This window comes from Equus caballus, chromosome 26 (assembly GCF_041296265.1).
Source record: "Equus caballus isolate H_3958 breed thoroughbred chromosome 26, TB-T2T, whole genome shotgun sequence".
Taxonomy (NCBI): domain Eukaryota; kingdom Metazoa; phylum Chordata; class Mammalia; order Perissodactyla; family Equidae; genus Equus; species Equus caballus.
Genome location: NC_091709.1, coordinates 45,876,315 through 45,898,042, shown reverse-complemented (window position 1 = coordinate 45,898,042; position 21,728 = coordinate 45,876,315). Strand labels below are relative to the sequence as shown.

Genomic DNA, 21,728 nt, shown 5'->3' with positions numbered 1-21,728 from the left:
CCTTTTCCAATATGTCATACAGTTGGAAGCCTTCTCAGATTGGCTTCTTTCACTTAGTAATATGCATTTAAGGTTCTTCCCTGTCTTTTCCTGGCTTGATAGATCATCTCTTTTTAGCATCGAGTAATATTCCATTGTCTATATACCACAGTTTATGTCTCCATTTACTGACATCTTAATTGCTTCCAGGTTAGGGCAATTATGAATAAAGTTGCTCTAGACATTGTGTGTAAGTTTTTGTGTGGACGTAAGTTTCAGCTCCTTTGGGTAAGTTACCAAGGGGCACATTTACTGGATCACACGGAAAGAGTATGTTTAGTTTTGTAAGATACTATCAAACTGTCTTCCAGAGTGGCGGCACCATTTTACGTTCCCACCGGCAATGATGAGAGTTCCTGTTGCTCCACAGCCTTGTCAGCCTTTGGTGTTGTCAGTGTTCAGAATTTGGGTCATTCTAAAAGGTGTATAGTGGTATGTCATTGTTTTAGTTTGCATTTCTCTGATGACATATGATGTGGAGCATCTTTTCATTCGCTTATTTCCCATCTGTATATCTTCTCTGGTGAGGTGCCTGTTAAGGTCTTTTGGCTCACTTTTTTACTTGTTTTTGTTGTTGTTGTTGTTATTGTTGAGTTTTAGAGTTCTTTGTGTATTTTGGATAATAGTCCTTTATTAGATATTTCATTTGCAAGTATTTTCTCTTAGTCTGTGACTTGTCTTCTCATTGTCTTGATATTGTCCTTCACAGAGCAGAATTTTTAATTTTAATGAAGTCTAGCTTATCGATTATTTTTTTTCATGGATCATGTCTTTGGTGTTGTATCTAAAAAGTCATCACCATATCCAAGGTCACTTAGGTGTTCTCCTGTGTTATCTGCTAGGAATTTTACAGTTTTGCATTATACATTATGTCTGTGATCCATTTTGAGTTAATTTTTGTGAAGGATGTAAAGCCTGTGACTAGATTAATTTTTTGCATATGAATGTCCAGTTGTTCCTGTACCATTTGTTGAAGAGATCATCTTTGCTCCATTGTATTGTCTTTGTTCCTTTGTCAAAAGTCAGTTAATTGTATTTATGTGGCTCTATTTCTGGGCTCTCTGTTTGATTCCGCTGATGTATTTGTCAATTCTTTTCCAAGTACCACACTGTCTTGACTACCATAGCTTCATAGTAAGTCTTGAAGTCAGGTAGCATCAGTCCTCCAACTTTGTTCTTCTCCTTCAATATTGTGTTGGCACTTCTGGTTCTTTGCCTCTCCATGTAAGTTTTAGAATCAGTTTGTCAATATCCATAAAATAACTTGCTGGGATTTTGATTAGGATTGCATTGAATCTGTAGATCAAGTTGGGAAGAACTGACATCTTGACAATACTGAGTCTTCCTACCCATGAACATGGAGTAGCTCTCCACTTATTTAGTTCTTTGATTTTGTTCATTTGAGTTTTGTAGTTTTCCTCTTACAGATATTGTATATATTTTGTTAGGTTTATACCTAAGTGTTTCATTTTTTGGGGGTGCTAATGGTATTGTGTTTTTGATTTCAATTGACTTTTGTATATTAACCTTATATCCTGCAACCTTGCTATAATTTTATTAGTTCCAGGAGGTTTTGTTGTTGTTATTGATTCTTTTAGGTTTTCTATGTAGATGATTATGTCATCTGTGAACAAAGACAATTTTATGTCTTCCTTTCCAATCTGTATACATTTTATTTCCTTTTCTTGTCTTATTGCATTAGGCAGGGATTTCCAATATGATGTTGAAAATGAGTGGTGAGAGGGGACATCCTTGCTTTCCCATCTTAATGGGAAAACTTTGAGGTTCTCGCTATTAAATATGATGTTAGCTGTAGGTTTTTTGTAGATAGTCTTTTTCAAGTTGAGGAAGTTCCCTTCTATTTCTAGTTTACTGAGAGTTTTTATCATGAACGGATGTTGCACTTTGTCAAATCCTTTTCCTTCAGCTATTGATATGATTATGTGATTTTTCTTTTATAGTCTCTTCATGTGATGGATTACATTAATTCATTTTCGAATTTTGAATCAGCCTTGCATACCTGGGATAAATCCCACTTGGTCATGGTGTATAATTCTATTTATACTTTTTTGGATTCAATTTGCTAATATTTTGTTGAGGATTTTTGCGTCTAAGTTCATGAGAGAGTTTGGTCTATAGTTTTATTTTCTTGTATGTCTTTGTCTGGTTTTGGTATCAGAGTAATAGAATGAGTTAGGAAGTATTTGCTCTGCTTCCATCCTCTGAAAGAGATTGTAGAGAATTGGTAAAATTTCTTCCTTAAGTGTTTGGTAGGATTTCCCAGTAAACTCATCTGAACTTGATGCTTTCTGTTTTGGAAGGTTTTTTTTATTATTAATTCAATTTCTTTCATAGATAAAGGCCTGTACAGATTGTGTGTTCCTTCTTGTGTGCATTTTGGCAGAAATTATCCTTCAAGGAATTGGTCCATTTCATCTAGGTTATCAAATTTGTGTAGTATTTGGTTGTAATCCTTACCATTTTCGTGGGATCTTTGATGATGTCCCTTCTTTCATTTCTGATATTAGTAGTTTGTGTCCTCTGTCTTTTTTATTCAGTTAGCCTGGCTGGAAGCTTGTTGATTTTATTGATCTTTTCAAAGAATCAGCTTTTGGTTTCATTGATTTTTCTCTATTGATTTCCTGTTTTCTTCTGCTTACTTTGGATTTAACTTGCTCTTCTTTTTCCAGTCTTCTGAGGTGGAAACAAATTATTGATTTTAGATCTGTCTTCTTTTCTAATATCTGCAACCAGGGCTATAAGTTTCCTTCTAAGCACTGCTTTTGCTGCATCCCACAAATTTTGGTAAGTTGTATTTTCATTTTCATTCAGTTCAAAATATTTTAAAATTTCTCTTGAAAGTTCTTATTTGATCCATGTCTTATTTATATGTTGTTTAATTGGCACTATTTTGGATTTTCCATTATCTTTTTGTTACTGATTTCTAGTTTAATTCCGTTATGGGCTAAGAGCGGATATTGTATGATTTGTGTTCTTTTAAATTTGTTGAGGTGTGTTCTTGTCTGAATGTGGTCTGTCTTGGTGAGTGTTCCGTGTGAGCTTGTGATGAGTGTGTGTTCTGCTGTTGCTGCATGAAGTAATCTATAGCTGTCAGTTCTAGCCAGTTGATTGATGTCATTGCTCAGTTCCGTTATGTCCTTGGCTGAGTTTCTGTCTACGGGATCTGTCCGTTTCTGAGACAGGGTGTCACAGTCTCTATCTGTAATAGTGGATTCGTCTGTTTCTCCTTGCAGTTTTATCAGTTTTTGCCTCACGTAGTTTGACGCTCTGTTGTTAGGCACATACGTGTTAAGAATTACGTCTTCTTGGAGAATTGACCCCTTTGTCATTATCTAGTACACTTCTTTATCCCTGATACTTTCCTTGTTTTGAGATTTGCTCTGTCTGAAACTAATATAGCTACTCCTGCTTCCTTTTGATTCATGTTAGCATGGTGTATCTTTCTCCACCCTTTACTTTTAATCTGTATCTATCTTTGTATTTAAAGTGGATATCTTTTTATGCTTTTTTTTCAGTGAGAAAGATTGGTCTTGAGCTAACGTCTGTTGCCAATCTTCCTATTTTTTTTGTTCTCCCCAAAGCCCCAGTACATAGTTGTATATGACCTAATTATAGGTCATTCTAGTTCTTCTATGTGGGACACCACCACAGCATGGCTTGATGAGTGGTGTGTAGGTCTGCACCCAGGATCTGAACCGCCAAACCCTGGGCCGCAAAAGCAGAGCGTGCGAACTTAACCACTCAGACACAGGGCCAGCCCCTAAAGTGGGTATTTGGTACACAATACATACTTGGGTCTTTTTTTTTTGATCCACTCTGACAAATTGGTCTTTTAGTTGGTGCATTTAGACCACTGACATTCAAAGTGATAATTGATATAGTTGGGTTAATGTCTACCATATTCATTACTGTTTTCTATTTGTTGCCCTTGGTTTTTATTCCTATTTTTGTCTCCCATTCTTTTTCTGCATTTTGTGATTTTAACTGATCATTTTATGTGATTTTATTTTCTTTCCTTTCTTAGCATGTTGGTTGTGCTTCTCTTTTTACTTTTTTTAGTGGTTGCCTGTAGTTTCCAGTATACACTCAGAGTCTAGTCTGCTTTTAAATAATATCATATCACTTCCTGGGTAGTGTGAGTATCTTATGATAAAGAATAATCCTAATTACTTCCTGCCATTCCTTGTATCATTGCTATCATTCATTTCACTTATACACAAGCGTATACACACACACATACAGCTATCTACATAAGCATGCATAGTCAAATATATTGCTGCCATTATTATTTTGAGCAAACTTTTATCTATTAGATCAACTAAGAATAAGAAAAATGAAAGTTTTTATTTTTCCTTCACTTATTCCTCCTTTAGTGTTCTTCCTTTCTTTAAGTAATTCAAGTTTCCGGTCTGTGGTATGTTCCTTCTCTCTAAAGAACTTCTTTTAACATTTCTTATAAGGCAGGTCTGCTGGCAACAAATTCTAATTTGTGTTTGTCTGAGAAAGTCTTATTTCTCCTTCACTTTTCAAGAGTAATTTTGCTTACAGAATTGTAAGAAGAATTGAATTGTATAAAATTGTAAGTTGGTGGGTTTTTTACCTCTCAACATTTTAAATATTTTACTCTACTCTGTTCTTGCTTGCATGTTTTCTGAGAAGTTGGATGTAATTCTTATCTTTGTTCCTCTGTAGGTGAGGTGTTTTTTTCTCTGGCTTCTTTCAGGATATTTTCTTTATCTTTGATTTTCTGCAGTTTGAAAATGGTATGCCCAGGTGTAGTTTATTTTTGCATTTACCCTACTTGGTGATCCCTGAGCTTCCTGGATCTGTGGTTTGGTGTCTGACATTAGTTTGGGGAATTCTCAGTCATTACTGTTTCAAATATTTGTTCTGTTCCTTTCTCTCTCTTTCCCTTCTGGTATTCTCATTACATTTGTGTTACCCCCTTTGTAGTTGCCACACGGTCCTTGGATATTCTGTTCTGTTTTTTCAGTCTTCTCTTTGCTTTTCAATTTTGGAGGTTTCTATCAATATGTCTTCTAGTTCAGAGATTCTTTCCTCAGCCATGTCTAGTCTGCTGGTAAGCCCGTCAAAGACTTTTCTTCATTTTTGTTACAGGGCTTTTTATCTCTAGCATTTTTTTTTATTGGTTCTTTCTTAGGATTTCTGTCTCTCTGTTTACATTATCCATCTGTTCTTTCATGCTATCTACTTGATATATTAGAGCCCTTAATATATTAATCATAATTGTTCTAAATTTCTGGTCTGATAATTCCAGTGACCCTGCCATGTCTGGGTCTGATGCTTGGTCTGTCTCTTCAGATGTGTTTTTTGCCTTTTGGTATGATATGCCTTGTAATTTTTTCGTGATAGCCAGCATGATGTACTAAAAGGAACTGCTGTAAATAGGCCTAGAACAACATTTTGGTCAATGATGTACCACGTATACATGACAGTGGTCTGATAACATTAGGACCATAGAGGTAGGTGTGTTGTAGGCTGTACCATCTAGGTTTGCATAAGTGCATTGTATGATGTTCATACAACTACAGAATCACCTAACAATGCATTTCTCAGAATGTGTCTGTGTTGTTAGGTGACACTTAACTGTACTCTTCCTGTGATTTCGTCTCAGTCTTGTAGTGAGCCTGTGCCTCTGGACTGCATTTCATATCCTGGACAGCTTGGCTGGAGTGGGCTGGAGTTGGGTATTTCCCTTCCGAAGGCTAGAGCTCACTGGAGTTGGGTATTTCCCTTCCCTGGGTCAGTTAGGCTCTGGTTGACTAGCTTCCCTGAGGGCCAGCCTTGTTAGGAAGAACAAAGCACTCTGGTGTATTTCAGAATGGTTCCTCTTCCCCTCCCCTTGCTGTGGAAACCTGCTTGAGCTCCTAGAGGTAAATCTCACAGTATTGTAGGGACCTCCCTTTGACTGGGTCCCCCTGGAGTTTTTAACTGTCAGCATTGTCTACACTGAGCCTTGGCTAATTCCTCAGTTGCAGTTCAGGTTTTCTTCTCCCACCGCTGGTTCCTGCGGTGGTTTCCTCTCGTGAGTCTCTGCTCTGGGAAGCTGGCTCCCTGTGTTCACCTGTCTGTCTCTCCAGTCCTGGGGGCAGTGGTTGGCCCTGTGTCCGCTTTCTCTTATGAATCCAAGAAGAGTTGTTGGTTTTTCAGTCTGTTGTGATTTTTATTTGTTGGGAGAGAGTGGCGACTTCCACGCTCCTCATATGTGAACTGGAAACCGGAAGCCCTTGTTCTCATTTTTTTTTATTAAGGTTATAAAAGTTAACATCCTTGTGAAATTACAGTTGTACATTATTATTAGTCATGTTGTAGGTACACCACTTGACCCCTAGTGCCCTCCCCCCACCCCCCTTTCCCCTGGCAACCACCGATCAGTTCTCTTTGTGCGTATGTTAACTACCACCTATGAGTGGAGTCATACAGAGTTCGTCTTTCTCTGTCTGGCTTATTTCACTCAACATAATACTCTCAAGGTCTATCCATGTTGTTGTGAATGGGACAACTTTGTCCTTTTTTATGGCTGAGTAGTATTCCATTGTATAAATATACCACAACTTCTTTATCCAATCATCAGTTGCTGGGCAAGTAGGTTGGTTCCATGACTTGGCTATTGTGAATAATGCTGCAATGAAGATAGGGGTGCATGGAGCTTCTGAAATCGCTGATTTCAGGTTCTTAGGATATATACCCAGTAGTGGGATGGCTGGGTCATAAGGTATTTCTATTCTTGACTTTTTGAGGAATCTCCATACTGTTTTCCATAGTGGTTGCACCAGTTTGCATTCCCACCAACAGTGTATGAGGGTTCCCTTTTCTCCACAACCTCTCCAACATTTGTCACTCTTGGTTTTGGATATTTTTGCCATTCTAACAGGTGTAAGGTGATATCTTAGTGTAGTTTTGATTTGCATTTCCCTGATGATTAGTGATGATGAGCACCTTTTCATGTGTCTATTGGCCATCTGCATATCTTCTTTGGAGAAATGTCTGTTCATGTCCCCTGCCCATTTTGTAATTGGGTTATTTGATTTTTTATTGTTGAGTTGTGTGAGTTCTTTGTATATTATGGAGATTAACCCTTTGTCAGATAAATAACTTGTGAATATTTTTTCCCACTTAGTGGGCTGTTTTTTTGTTTCAATCTTGTTTTCCCTTGCCTTGAAGAAGCTCTTTAGCCTGATGAAGTCCCATTTGTTTATTCTTTCTATTGTTTCCCTCATGTGGGGGGTTATGGTGTCCGAAAAGATTCTTTTGAAGCTGATGTCAAAGAGTGTGCTGCCGATATTCTCTTCTAGAAGACTTATTGTTTTGGGCCTAATCTTTCAGTCTTTGATCCATTTTGAGTTTATTTTAGTAAATGGTGAAAAAGAATGGTTGATTTTCATTCTTTGACATGTGGCTGTCCAGTTTTCCCAGCAACATTTGCTGAAGAGACTTTCTTTCCTCCATTGTGGGCCCTCAGCTCCTCTGTCAAAGATTAGCTGTCCATAGATGTGTGGTTTTATTTCTGGTCTTTCAATTCTGTTCCATTGATCTGTGCACCTGTTTTTGTCCCAGTACCATGCTGTTTTGATTACTGTAGCTTTGTAGTCTGTTTTGAAGTCAGGGATTGTGATGCCTCCAGCTTTGTTCTTCTTTCTCAGGATTGCTTTAGCAATTCGGGGTCTTTTGTTGCCCCATATGAATTTTTGGATTCTTTGTTCGATTTCTGTAAAGAATGACATTGGAATTCTGATTGGGATAGCGTTGAATCTGTAGATTGCTTTAGGTAGTATTGACATTTTAACTATGTTTATTCTTCCAATCCATGTGCATGGAATGTCTTTCCATCTCTTTATGTTGTCGTCAATTTCTTTCAAGAAGGTCTTGTAGTTTTCGTTGTATAGATCTTTCACTTCCTTGGTTAAATTTATCCCAAGGTATTTTATTCTTTTTGTTGTGATCGTGAATGGGATTGAGTTTTTGAGATCTTTTTCTGTTAGTTCATTGTTAGCGTATAGAAATGCTACTGATTTATGTATGTTGATTTTATACCCTGCAACTTTGCTGTAGTTGTTGATTGTTTCTAATAGTTTTTGTATGGATTCTTTGGGGTTTTCTATATATAAGATCATGTTGTCTGCAGACAGCGAGTTTTACTTCTTTGTTGCCTATCTGGATTCCTTTTATTTCTTTTTCCTGCCGAACAGCTCTGGCCAACACCTTCAGTACTATGTTGAATAGGAGTGGTGAAAGTGGGCACCCTTGTCTTGTTCTTGTTCTGAGAGGGATGGGTTTCAGTTTTTGTCCATTGACTATGATGTTGGCTGTGGATTTGTCATATATGGCCTTTATTATGTTGAGGTACTTTCCTTCTATACCTATTTTATTGAGGGTTTTTATCATAAATGGATGTTGGATCTTGTCAAATGCTTTCTCTGCATCTATTGAGATGATCATGTGGTTTTTGTTTCTCATATTGTTAATGTAGTGAATCACGTTGATTGACTTGTGGATGTTGAACCATCCCTGTGTCCCTGGTATAAATCCCACTTGATCATGGTGTATAATCTTTTTGATATATTGCTGTATTTGGTTTGCCAAAATTTTGTTGAGGATTTTTGCATCTATGTTCATCAGTGATATTGGCCTGTAGTTTTCCTTCTTTGTGTTGTCCTTGTCAGGTTTGGGGATCAGGGTGATGTTGGCTTCATAGAATGTATTTGGGAGTGCTCCATCTTCCTCTATTTTCTGGAACAGTTTTGAGAAGGATAGGTATTAAATCTTCTTTGAATGTTTGGTAGAATTCTCCAGAGAAGCCGTCTGGTCCTGGACTCTTATTTTTGGGAAGGTTTTTGATTACTGTTTCTATTTCTTTACTTGTGATTGGTCTATTCAGATTCTCTATTTCTTCCTGATTCAGTTTGGGTAGGTTGTATGAGTCTAGGAATTTATGCATTTCTTCTAGGTTGTTCAATTTGTTGGCATATAGTTTTTCATAGTATTCTCTTATGGTCCTTTGTATTTCTTCGGTGTCTGTTGTGATTTCTCCTCTCTCATTTCTAATTTTATTTATTTGAGACTTCTTTTTTTTTAGTGAGTCTGGCTAAGGGTTTGTCGATTTTGTTAATTTTTTCAAAGAACCAACTCTGTTTCATTGATCCTTTCTACTGTCTTTTTTGTTTCAATATCATTTATTTCTGCTCTAATTCTTATTATTTCCCTCCTTCTACTGACTTTGGGCTTTGTTTATTCTTCTTTTTCTAATTCCGTTAGGTGTTGTTTGAGGTTGTTATGTAAGATTTTTCTTGCTTATTGAGGTAAGCCTGTATTGCAATGAATTTTCCTCTTAGGACTGCCTTTGCTGCGTCCCAAATAATTTGGCACAGTGTGTTTTCATTTTCATTTGTCTCCCAATAATATTTGATTTCTTCTTTAATTTCTTCAATATTCCATTGTTTGTTCAGTAGCATGTTGTTTAGTCTCCTCATTTTTGCCCCTTTCCCAGCTTTATTCTTGTAGTTGATTTCTAGTTTCATAGCATTATGATCCGAAAAGATGCTCGATATTATTTCAACCCTCTTGAACTTACTGATGCTTGCTTTGTTTCCCAAGATATGGTCTATCCTTGAGAATGTTCCATGCGCGCTTGAGAAGAATGTGTAACCTGCTGTTTTTGGATGAAGTGTTCCATATATATCTATTAGGTCCGTCTGATCTAATTTTTCATTTAATTCTATAATTTCCTTGTTGATTTTCTGTCTGGATGATCTGTCCATTGGTGTTAATGGGGTGTTGAGGTCCCCTACTATTATTGTATTGCTGTTGATGTCTTCTTTTAGTTTTGTTAAGAGTTTCTTCACGAATTTTGGTGCTCCTATGTTAGGTGCGTATGTATTTATGACTGTTATGTCATCTTGGTGGAGCGTCCCTTTTATCATTATATACTGCCCCTCTTTGTCTTTCATTGCCTGTTTTGCTTTGAAGTCTACTTTGTCTGATATAAGTATGGCAACACCTGCTTTCTTTTGTTCATTATTGGCTTGGAGTATTGTCTTCCACCCCTTCACTCTGAGTCTGTGATTGTCTTTGGGGCTGAGGTGTGTTTCCTGGAGGCAGCATATTGTTGGATCTTGTTGTTTGATCCATCCTGCCACTCTGTGCCTTTTGATTGGAGAGTTCAATCCATTCATGTTTAGTGTGATTATTGAAATGTGGGGGCCTACTGTTGCAATTTTATCACTTGCTTTCTGGTTCTTTTGCATTTTGTCCTGATGGAGAGCTGTTACTTTGTGTTATTGTCCTTCTGCTTATCTCCTTTTTTCTGGATTTTGTAACCCCTTTCCTTTTTTTGATTTTTCAGGAATGAGTTTCTTCCTGAGCAATTCTTGAAGAGGAGGTTTTGTGGTGGTGAACTCCCTTAACTTTTGTTTATCTGGGAAAGTTTTTATTTCTCCATCATATTTGAAGGATATTTTTGCTGGGTAGAGTTTTATTGGCTGCAAGTTTTTATCCTTCAGAGTTTTGAATATTTCATTCCAATCTCTTCTAGCCTGTAAGGTCTCTCCTGAGAAATCTGCTGATAGCATTATGGGGTTTCCTTTGTAAGTTATTTTCTTCTGCCTGGCTTCCCTTAGTATTTTCTCTTTGTCGTTGACTTTTGCTAGTTTCACTACTATATGTCTTGGGGTTGGTCTTCTTGCATTAATAAAGTTTGGAGATCTGTTGGCTTCTCTGACATGAAGTTCCATCTATCTTCCCAAGTTTGGAAAGTTCTCAGCTATTATTTCTTTGAACAGGCCTTCTGCTCCCTTCACCTTCTCTTCTCCCTCTGGTATACCTTATGTTGCATCTCCTAATTGAGTCAGATAATTCTTGGAGAGTTTCTTCATTTCTTTTTAGTCTTAATTCTCTCTCCTCCTCTGCCTGCATCATTTCTATATTCCTATCCTCCAAATTGCTAATTCTGTCCTCCATATTATCGACCGTACTGTTCAGAGAGTCCAGATTTTTCTTAATCTCCTCCATTGTGTTCTTCATCTCCAGTATTTCTAATTGGTTCTTCTTTATGGTGTCAAGCTCTTTTGTGACATAGCTCCTGAACTCATTGGATTGTCTATCTGAATTCTCTTTTAGGTCATTGAATTTTTTAATATTGGCAGTTTTGAAATCATCGTCATTTAGGTTGTAGATTTCATTGTCTTTGGGATTGTTTTCTGGATGCTTATCATTTTCCTTCTGTTCTGGAGATTTAATATATTTTTTCATACTGCTTGATGGCGTGGGTTTGTGACTCCGCATAGAGATAGAGTTTAGTCACTGCTTCCACTTGTTGCGACTGGTGTGTGTCGGGGGGCAGCTGTTTAGACTGCCCCAACCAGGAACCCTGTCAGCTGTTACTGACTGGGTCTGGACCCCTCCTTGTAGTCACAGTGGTCATGTGGGGTCCCTCGTCGGTTGTGGGGGCTATTGCAAGGGGGCCTCAGGCTGCTGGTGCCTACTGCTGCAGCCCACCTAGACGCGCTCCCTCCTTGTGGTCTGCAGCAGTGTTGTGGGCTTTCCCATCAGCCAGGAGCAGGATCACGTATAATCTCCGATTTGTCCCTAACAGAGCCCACCAGATCACACTTGTCCACTATAGGTCCCAGCAGAGCTATGGGTATCTTCTGCAGTTTGTCATTAGCTCACTTAGCTGTGCTGCTTTTGCCCCAGGGCCTTCCCGCCTTGCGATTGCCAGTCGGGACCTCTCCACTAGTGCTGTGCAGAGGCTTTCACTGAGGCTGCTGTAGGACCCTGGAGTTCCCCCCTGGGCTACGTAGTTGTTTCACCGGAGCTCTACTCTGCCCCACTTTACTCTCACGGGATCTCTGGGAGCCCCTTGCCTTGTCTGGGACACGGCCAGAGTCCATAGGCCTGCGGTGGCTTGTAAGCTGCTGCCTTGTGGGGAATTCTGCTCTAGGGAGCTTCCTGGTGTTCCGAATGCTGTGTGGGGCCTCCCTGCCAATGGTGAGCAGAGGCCCTCCCTGCTGGGGGGGTGTGGGACCCTGGAGCAACCCCCCGGGCCACAGAGCCGGGTGTTGGAGCTCCACCCAGTCCCCAGGCACGTCCACGGGAAGTCCGGGCACCCCCTGTACTGACCCGTGTGCAGGAGACCGTGAGCCCAGCAGCAGCTTGTGGCCTGGAGCCGCCCCGGGGGATCTGCCCACCGGGAGCTTTCCTTTTTCCTGGATTCTGGGCGTGGCCTCCCTGCTAATGGTGAGCGGAGGCCTTCCCTGCCAGTGGGTGTGGGGCCCTGGGGATTTCCCCTTGGGCTTAGGTGTGATCGCGGGGGGCTTGGGTAGCGGTGTTGTCACCTGTTTCCACTGTCTCTCCGCTGGTGAGTGCACACTCCTGCCCTAGGTGCTTGGCGATGCTATGGTGGAGTCTGCTGGAAGAGAGCCTCCTGCAGGAACTAGGCTGTCCGGGGGTCGGGGGTCAGAGAGTTTTCACCTATTTCCACCTCCTCCCGGGGGGGAAGTCTGTCCGCATTCCGATGTGTAGTAGCACGAGACTTTTAGGCGTCTTGAGATGCTATCTGGATATCCTTTGTTAATCGGTGAATGTCCAATTAGTTGTAGATTCGATGGGGGAGAGACAAAGAAGACCTCTCACTCCGCCATCTTGGTCCTGCCCCGCCCCTTGTTCTCATTTTTTAAATCCATTTAAAAAAATCCATTTCTCTTCCACTTCATGCACGTGAGCATCCCTGGGAACCCTCCTCTGTGTCCTTACCGGTGCCCACTTTGCTGTCCACAGTTGCTAGGTTGGACTGTAGGCTGTTTGTGACCTGACCGCTTTGCTGTTACTCAGTCCTCTGCAGGTGGCTCTACTTCCTGCTCCGTGGAGAGAACTGAGGGTGTGGGTTGTGAGCTTACTCATCTCAGCTGCCTCACTTATTAATAGCCCCTCACTCTCACACTCTTCTCTCATGTGTCAGAGGGACATCTGGCTTTTGGGGTTTTTGGGTGAGTAGTCCTCCTACCTCTGATTTCAATTAGCTGTCCTTTTGATTAGCTGCCCTCTTGGATTTTGCTGAGTTGGTTGTCATCTCTTGCTTTAGCATTTTCAAGTTCTCCCACTCTGCTGGCTCCTAGGCAGCCTTTTTTCTCCCAGTTGTGCTGTGACAACCTTCAGCAGGGCCCTAGGGTCCACATCAGTCCATTTGCCAGCTCTGCTAGAATTTGAGTGACTTTGGGTTTACCATGATGTGACATGTTTTCCAGAATGTGGAAAAAAGTTTCCATTTTTCCAGAATGAAGGGCTGGCTCATGGTACCCTGTTCCTTTTGCTTCCCTTTGGAGTCCCCATGGGCCCTGTGGGTCAGTGACCTTATAACAGACTTAGTTCTACCATGGGGCACCAGGGCCATCTCTTTGGTGGCACTTTCTCATAGGGTAACAAGTGGGACATTGTTGTGACTTAGCCTCTGTGAGTTCTTTCATTATCATATCTTCTCAGACTGTAATTTCTCACTAGCCCTAGTTTATCTGCCTTTTTGGGGAAGACACTTCTTTAACTTCAAATGTAGAAACTTCCAACATCTGGTGGCTAGACATGCCAGCTGATCCTGGGGGTCTCACGAGGTGCTTTGTGCCTCCAGCAGGGTGAGTGGATTGCTGTTTACTGTAGCGGTAGATCTCTTAAGCCTTGGCACCCATACCTCCAGGAGGATCACCTGCTTGCTACACCAACCGGGACTGTGTTCTCTGTTGATAATTTTCACATTTGCATCAGCCTCTCAAGTGCCTGCTTGCCACCCAGGCCAGCCCTAGACTAGGCTCCCTCAGCCTGGGCTGGGGAATTCCATGCTGCAAGCCAGTGGCAAGCCCCTGGCAGAGGATCTTGGCCAGCTCTTCTCCATGCATTAGTCGTTCACCAGTTCGGGTGTGAAGTGTCAAGAGCTTCATCTGTCATTGTCAGCATCAGTCCGGTTTCTTCCACCTGTAACCATGGGTTATCCAGGCTCGCACATGCACGTCTGGCACAGGCAGGGTCTGTGCTGTGTCTAGGATTGCACCCTGACCTTAGGATTGCAGAGGCCATTGAGCATCATGCTGGCACTGAGCCTGGTGCACTGGACCCTGAGACTGTCCTGGCTGTGTCTTGTCTTTCCCCACTCCTGTCAGGTGATGCTGTTGTTGCTATTCTCCTTGACAGTAAGAGCTGGACAAACAAAACTTTTGTTTCACATTGGAGATGTGGATTTTAGGAATTAGGATGACTTCTAGCCTTGTTAAGTACCCCTGTTTCTTTTGTACTTAACTTTCGCATTAACTTATTCTCGTTGCCCATCCTTCGTTATGATTTTATTGGTCCTTATTGAACAGGCCACAGGCGGCCTTTTAACAACTTATTCTGGCTGCTTCTCAGGGTCAGTGTTAGGGCCAGAACTGCTGGAGATGTCATTGAATGGGTTGGCTGAAGGCCCAGAGTTTAAGGTGGCTCCTCAGCTAGAGAGAAGAGTCTGCTGGCAGGCTGAGCCGTTGGAGGGCGGCAGGGAGGGGTTTCCACATTCCTGAGCGATGGCTTGGCTCTCAGCATACTGCTCTCCCAGGTTTGGGGTTGGGCTGCAGGCTCTGTGAAGGGAATATGTCTGCTCTGTACCAATCGCAGGTTACTGACAAAGCATGTTTCACTGTGCAGGGGCCGGGGAGTATGCGGCATGCATGGTCAGGAAGGACCAGGAGGGAGAAGAGCAGCTCAGCAGAGCTGTTTCTTGTCAGACACATGGGGTGGGGGAGTGTAGAAATGCCTCTGGAGTCGGGAATGTACTTTATCCCGCTCCTTGAGGTTACTGTTGGTTACCCCCCACTCGATGACTTCCAGTTGTCGTCAGCAGAAGTCCTGCTCATGAAATTTCCCAGGTCCTCTGGGCAGAACCAATTTGTGAGCTCTGCAGGAAATCCAGTTCATACTTTGCGACCAAACTGGCATTATGACATTTCTGAAGAGATGTGGCTCTGAGTGACTGTGGCTGTGCGTGCAGCTCTGTGCCTCCGTGAGCAATGATTCATCATCGTCAGGAGCAGTGGGCTGGCTTCTCCGCAGAATCCCAGCTTCCAAAGAAGAGAGAACTTCTTCGGGATAGTCAGAGCTCAGACTGTATTTGTGAAGATGATTCTAGCAGCATTTCCACAAAATGTCTTAAAATAATGGCAGCACTTTAGAACTCAGCTCAGGGCACTGAGCTTGGAAGGGACCTCAGAGCACAGACAGCCTGCTCAGCATCTGCTCTGCTTGTCTCTCCCTCTCACGGTGAACTTCCGGGGGCACATACCGCCTCTTCAGCTCTGTGTCCCAGGGCCTGGCACACAGGAGATGCTCAGGAAGTCCTGCTAAACGAGCAAGTGAGATGCAGATACTCACCTTCTGGGTTACGGTCATACCTTGGTTGTTGTTAAAAGTCATACAAAGTGTCACTGCAGTGGTGGCCTGACGACTTCTTCACAGAAGGAGCAGCTTAATGCCAATTGAAAGGAAATATTCAAACATGATTGGGTTTCTAAATTGTTTCCAGTCAAAACTTTAGTAATGCTAGGTAGTAGGAAAGTTATCATTAAGGACATTATAACATATTTCTAGGATGTTAATTATCATTTGGGGTCTGGAAATGAATGTATATTATTTTTCACGCGGTAGGGCTCTTAATGCCAAAACATTTATCATTCACTGAATTGGTCTAGTACTGAGTTATAAATTGGTATTTGGTGCCATGAATAATATAACCTCAGGTTGTCTGAGAGGCGTTTTTAGGATTTCAACCTATCTAGTTTGATCATTCTATCTATATTTTTAAAAATCTCAAAAATCTGTATTCAGCTTTTTCAATAAGAAAAAGGCGAATAACCCGATATACATATAACCAAAGAGATAATCAGGCAGTTCCCAAAAGATACTGACAAGCTTCGTAAATATGGATAAGATTCTCGACCTCAATTGTAATGCAGATTATAACCCTAATGAGATACCTTTCCATTCCTTCTCGTTGAAAAAAACCAGAGTCAGGCAGTTTGAGCTTTGGAGAGGAGGTGAGGCCGGGAGAGCTGACACCTGTCCTCTTGCTGTGGGGAGGGAGATGGAGGCCGTTGGGCGGCCTCTGTTGAGGTTGACCACATGCATGCCTGGGACAGGCAGTCCCCTTCTGCCTACATACTCCGGAGGAAGTTTTACCTGTAAACACCAGGATACTTGTGCAGAAACGTCCTGGCAGCCATGTTTGTAACGGTGTGCCCCAGGAAGCTACCTGAACTGCCGTCAGCTGGAGAACAGACAGATGGAGGGCAGTTAGTGTGTGGGGACCTATCGTGCAAAGACGTTAGAACTGTGCAAATCAACAGACACCTCAGCGTGGTGTGGGGGTTACTACGGCCTCCTGCTGCTGCTGCAAACATGGAGAACAAAATCACCAGGTTCTGTCCCTGTTGTACAAGTATACAGACATGCAAGGCTATTCTCACATCAGGTGTAGACAGTGGTTCCCACCGCCCTGAAGTACGCGTTCAGAGTTCCACGGGGGTTTGACTGTGGTGGTGAGGTTTTCTTTCTTAACCAGGGAGGTGTGTGTTCTGTTGTTCTTTATATTCTTTTGTGTCTCTCCAGTGTTACGTAGTAGATAACAATTAATCTATAGGTATTTGATTAGGATTACATATGGCATGGACCACAGATTTTTAGGTTCTGACTCGATTGGGGAGGGGTCGCAGACTCTAAAACAAGCATGCTAAGTAGTTAATTACTGCATTCCTCTTTAAAAATTGATAGGCCTCTAACTGCAAGCTGCTGTCTGTCATTTGGTCTGAAATGTCTAATTGTATTGCTCTGCCAGTTGCTTCTCTCTCAAATAACATAAGCAAACTTTTCTAAGACTTTTATTGCTCCTTGTTCCTGAGAATTACTTGATGGTGCTAATTTGGCTACTTTAGATTTTAGTCAGTTTTGGAAGACTGATTTGTAGTTTTTGTTTCTGGCCATCACAATCATGCCTTTTGGTTTGTCTTTATTGCTGGTTTGTTTGGAAGTGCTGGGTGTGTTTGTTCTCTGTTACTTGTAGGTGACAGTTGGCGTTTCTTTTAGATGAAGGATAAGGCAGTTCAGTTGCGTCACCTTTACTTGCAGTGAGTCAGCCCTGCGCACCAGACCGTCAGGAGGGCTTCCCAGCTCCCCACCGGGAGAGCCTGTCCAGCCCCAGGCCGGTGACCCAGGTGAAGAGAGCTGCCTTTCTTTTTTTTTTTTTTTTGAGAAAGATTAGCCCTGAGCTAACTACTGCCAATCCTTCTCTTTTTTGCTGAGGAAGACTGGCCCTGAGCTAACATCCGTGCCTGTCTTCCTCTACTTTACACATGGGACGCTTTCCACAGCATGGCTTTTGCCAAGCAGTGCCATGTCCGCACCCGGGATCCAAACCGGTGAACCCTGGGCAGCCAAGAAGCGGAACGTGGGAACTTAACCGCTGCGCCACTGGGCCAGCCCCAAGAGAGCTTCCTTTCATTGAAGGCGAGTTCCCGTTGTTGCTTTTGTGGCATCCACGTTCGCCACTACCTTTATTTTAGCCTTGCTTTCAGTCCTTTTGTTATCAGTGTCAGATGTATCTCAAGTTCTCAAGACTGCAGAGACCGGGAAGTTGTTCTTCTGGAGCCCATTAGTCCATCTGTAACGAATCTTCTGCCTAGGTTTGTGGTTGGAAGCCAGCTTTGCTGGCTTTTTTGTCATTGGAGGAAAACGTCTGACTCCTGGTACTACAGTCGTTTGAGAAATGACATTTACTTTTAGTATCTCCTGTGAAGTCCTATAACAGTGAGTCGAGTGGGCAGTTTCTTTGACTTGACAGTTGGAAACGTCATACATTATTTACAAATTGCTTTTGGTTGGAATAGAAAACATTTGGATAAGAAACGGAGAGTCATTCTGAGTTTGGTGTTTGCTAGGTCCTTGAGTGATCTTGGAGAAGTCGCTGGTCTTCTGTGAGATGTAGCCTGACCATGATTTGAGGTCTCAGGTGGCACCATGGTCATTGCAATCACCTTTGTTCCATGTTTGCTTCACAAGGATGGCTGATTTTGACCAAATAGGAAATTTTAAAGGTATCTGTCAATTTGTGAGTCGTTTTTGACACCTTAAAGTTAAATGGCAGTCAATGAAGAATTTCAGCTGGACGTATCTTCTGCCGCATATTTGCACACGTATTACAGTTGCCGTCTAGAGGTTAACTTTGCCTTTTAAGATCTAGAGAAGATTGGTTTATCTTATTTTCATGCTCTAAAGCAGGAGTTAGCAAACTTCTTCTGTAAGGGGCCAGATAGAGAATATTTTAGGCTCTGTAGGCCATATGATCTCTCTTGCAATGACTCAGCCCTGCTGTTGTGCGTGAGAGCAGCATAGACAGTACATTTAATTTTAAGGAATTCCAGCTATCTGTGCTGGTAATCTGAAGTAGGAACTTTTCTCTTCCTGGAACACTGGATCAGAGACCGCTGAAAATTCTAGTCAAGGTGCTGAATTTTTCTCATGAATATGACATTTGAATAGCCCTTAATAACTCATAATAGGTTACTAGCGAATAGGTATTTGGATATCTCAGGAAACCTTGAGAGGATTTGCACTTGCGGCTCGTCTTTGGCCCATGGGGGGCTGAGGATCGTAACTGGAAAGCTGGGCCTCACTGCTGTCGAGGGCGCTCGTCTAGTGTTACCTTCTTGGACTCCGTAGCTTGTCTTGACCTTGAAGATGCCCCTAAAATACGAGGAGAGAAAGACCTGTCCCTGCTTGCTTTGCCCTGCTGAGGCTCTCGGTCACTGGGAATTGAGTCATTTTCCGTATTTAAACGGAGTGCTTAGTGTCCCAGGTACTGTACCAGGCTGTGGGTGATAAAGACGAATCAGCCACGGAGCTTGCTTTTGACAAAGTAGGGTTAGTGAGGAAACCAGCTGTTTTAAGAGAGGGCTGTAATAAACATTTTCCATGGCATGCGTGTGTGCCTGGCCCACCTTAATTTATTTACGTAGTCCCTTGTTAATGGAGAGTCGCTATTACTGATTTTCCTTTTGCCTCAGGCTCTAATGTGTCTTGGTATGGAACTGTTACTGATCTCATCTTTATTTAATATTTTGACATATTGCTTATTATGGAACTTTTACAGTAGTTTTGATTTTTTTAAAATTTGCATTATAATATATTTTAAAAATCTTGGTTACTGAGTCTTTTGGCATCTCTTAAATTTGTGCCCAAAGCAACTGCCCTACTCTCCTCGCCTAGCCAGCCCTGCGAGTTAAACATTCGCTTGTATGCTGGACGTTGTAGAAGGTGTGTTGTGGACTCTGGACTCTTATCTTTTCCTGAAGAGAATTGATGTTTGTCCTAGCAGGTGGTTAGCTTTACCTGACTCCTAAACCCTGGCTCCCCGGAGGTGGTCAGCAGCCACAAACTGTGCCTGTTCCTGGGTTTTCCAGCTCTCTGTCTCCACTGGGCTCCTTAGTGTCTGCCTCGTGGTGACATAGTTCAGAGGCAGCCCCAGCCAGGGCCATTTCGTGTGCACGTCTTAGTGCTCCCCTCGTTCTGGCACCCGCCTTTATGGGCTTCCTCCTTCCTGGCTTTCTCTCTCTGCTACAATTTCTTTAGCTCTATTTCCTATTTAGTATTTCTCCTTTCCCAGGGGTCAATTACCCTTGAGTTTTACAGTTTGATTATTATAGTTTTCATTTTTGTGAGCTCTCCTAGGTTCTCTTGAGTTCCTGGTCATTTATAATACTTGGTAGCTCCTTGATCATGTTTTTAATTTCTTATTGAATTATTTATACCTATTAAACATACACATTTTCTACTCTTCACTTGATATGTCTAGTATCTGACTCTGATACTTCTAGTATGCGGCTCTCATTGGTTCTTTGTGCTGTTACTTATAAGGGTGTTTTTTGTGTGTATTTTCTGATCTTTATTATGAACTCACATTTGTTAGTACTGTATTTGTGGGAATTCTTTGAAGACCAGGTTGAGGGTCCTTTCCTTTAAGAAAATGTTTGTTTAGAGTATAGTATACTTGTGAATTGAGGGTTACCTGTATATAAATGCAGGATTGGTAATAAAAGAGATGATTCAATAGATATAGTTTTGAGGTTTCCTGTGGTACCATCTCTACATTCATGTCTCTTGATTATGTGAGCCTAAAGGTGGTATTGTGTGGCACTGTTGCTCAAGTTTCCCATTTTCCTGTAGCTTCAGAGACAATTATTATTTCACATACCTTCTGCTTGCTATACCTGTCATACAGATTGTAGAATTGGATGCCTGAAATGCAAGGAAACCTCTAAGTATGTTAAAGTCCTGTTAACCAAGAGATGTATTTAGGGTGAAATATAGAGTGGAGGAGCCAACATTTCAACACCATTTTCTTTCACATTTCAGGTTAATGCTGATGTCCTTGTACAATGTGAGCATCAATTTGAAAGGCTTGAAGTACATCAGTGAGAGTCCAGGATTCATCCCTTTGCTGTGGTGGCTTTTGAGTGGTAAGGAGAGGTTTACATATATCTCTCGGATGGCTATGTGCCTACTCCTCTGTGGCTGAAGGAAGTTGTAAAGTATTAGAAATTAGGATTGGTTGTCTCAAGGTGTTACTATTTCTTTAAAAAAAGGATTTCAAATTATGGAAAACTCAATGGTGTGCTGAGTTATTCTAGTTCTGTTTCTGAAGTATTGTTTTCAATTTAGTTATGATTCTGTGATATAAAGAAAAATGATAAAACAGTTGGTAAATGACAGTAACCTATTGCCTTCTCTGAGAACAATACAGTACTATATGTGTTGTCTGCGAGTCTGAATATCAGGTAAAGGAGAAGTCCCATTGTTAAGGAATGTGGGGAAAAGGAAATCTGAGAGATATCACAGCTCTGAAGTTACATATATATGAACATATATATATATTATGTATATGTGCTTTTAAAATTTTCTTTGAAATAAAAGGCTGTCTTTACTGTTCCTCTTCTCCCTTACCACCAATGTAACCTAAAATTTTGTCCCAGTCTGTTCATCATAATTTATAACACTGTGTGTTTAGTGTTATGTATTTCACTCAAGCGTGCAAAAAAATGGACTTTCCTTATTTTTTCATAATTCAGGTCAATCTCTGTTTTTGAGCTTCAGCTCTACTTGGTGGTAAATGCTGTTTTTTAAACAGTTTTTTTGAGGTATAATTGACATGTGATAAACTGCACACATTTAAGACAAACAATTGATAAGTTTTGACATAAATCTACACCTGTAAATTCATCACCATAGTCAAGATAATGAACATACCTGTCACTCCCAAAAATGCCTTGTGCTCCTTGGTGACCCCTCCCTCCCATTACTCTCTTTCCAGACAACCACTCCTCTCCTTTCTGCACTATAGATTGGTTTTTGTTTTCTGCAAGTTTATATAAATGGAATCGTATATTTTGTGTTCTTTTTTGCCTTTTACTCAGCATAATTATTTTGAGATCCATTCGTGTTGTGTGTGTTAATAGTTGATTTCTTTTTATTGCTAAATAGTATTATATGGATATACCATGATTGCTTTATTTATTCAGCTGTTCATGGACATTTGGGTTGTCTCAGATGTGTTTGGCTATGATAAATAAAGCTCCTATGAACATTCT

General features: G+C 41.3%; 1 protein-coding gene across 8 annotated transcripts in view; it reads left to right on the top strand.

Moving 5' to 3' along the window:
• Positions 1-21,728, top strand: part of HSF2BP (heat shock transcription factor 2 binding protein) — a 107,605-nt gene that overhangs the window by 47,873 nt on the left and 38,004 nt on the right. For all 8 annotated transcript variants that reach the window (XM_014736406.3, XM_070252134.1, XM_070252136.1 and 5 more), the window contains one exon: positions 20,497-20,600. In XM_014736406.3, the coding sequence (XP_014591892.2) occupies positions 20,497-20,600 (104 nt within the window). The remainder of the gene's footprint in view (positions 1-20,496; positions 20,601-21,728) is intronic.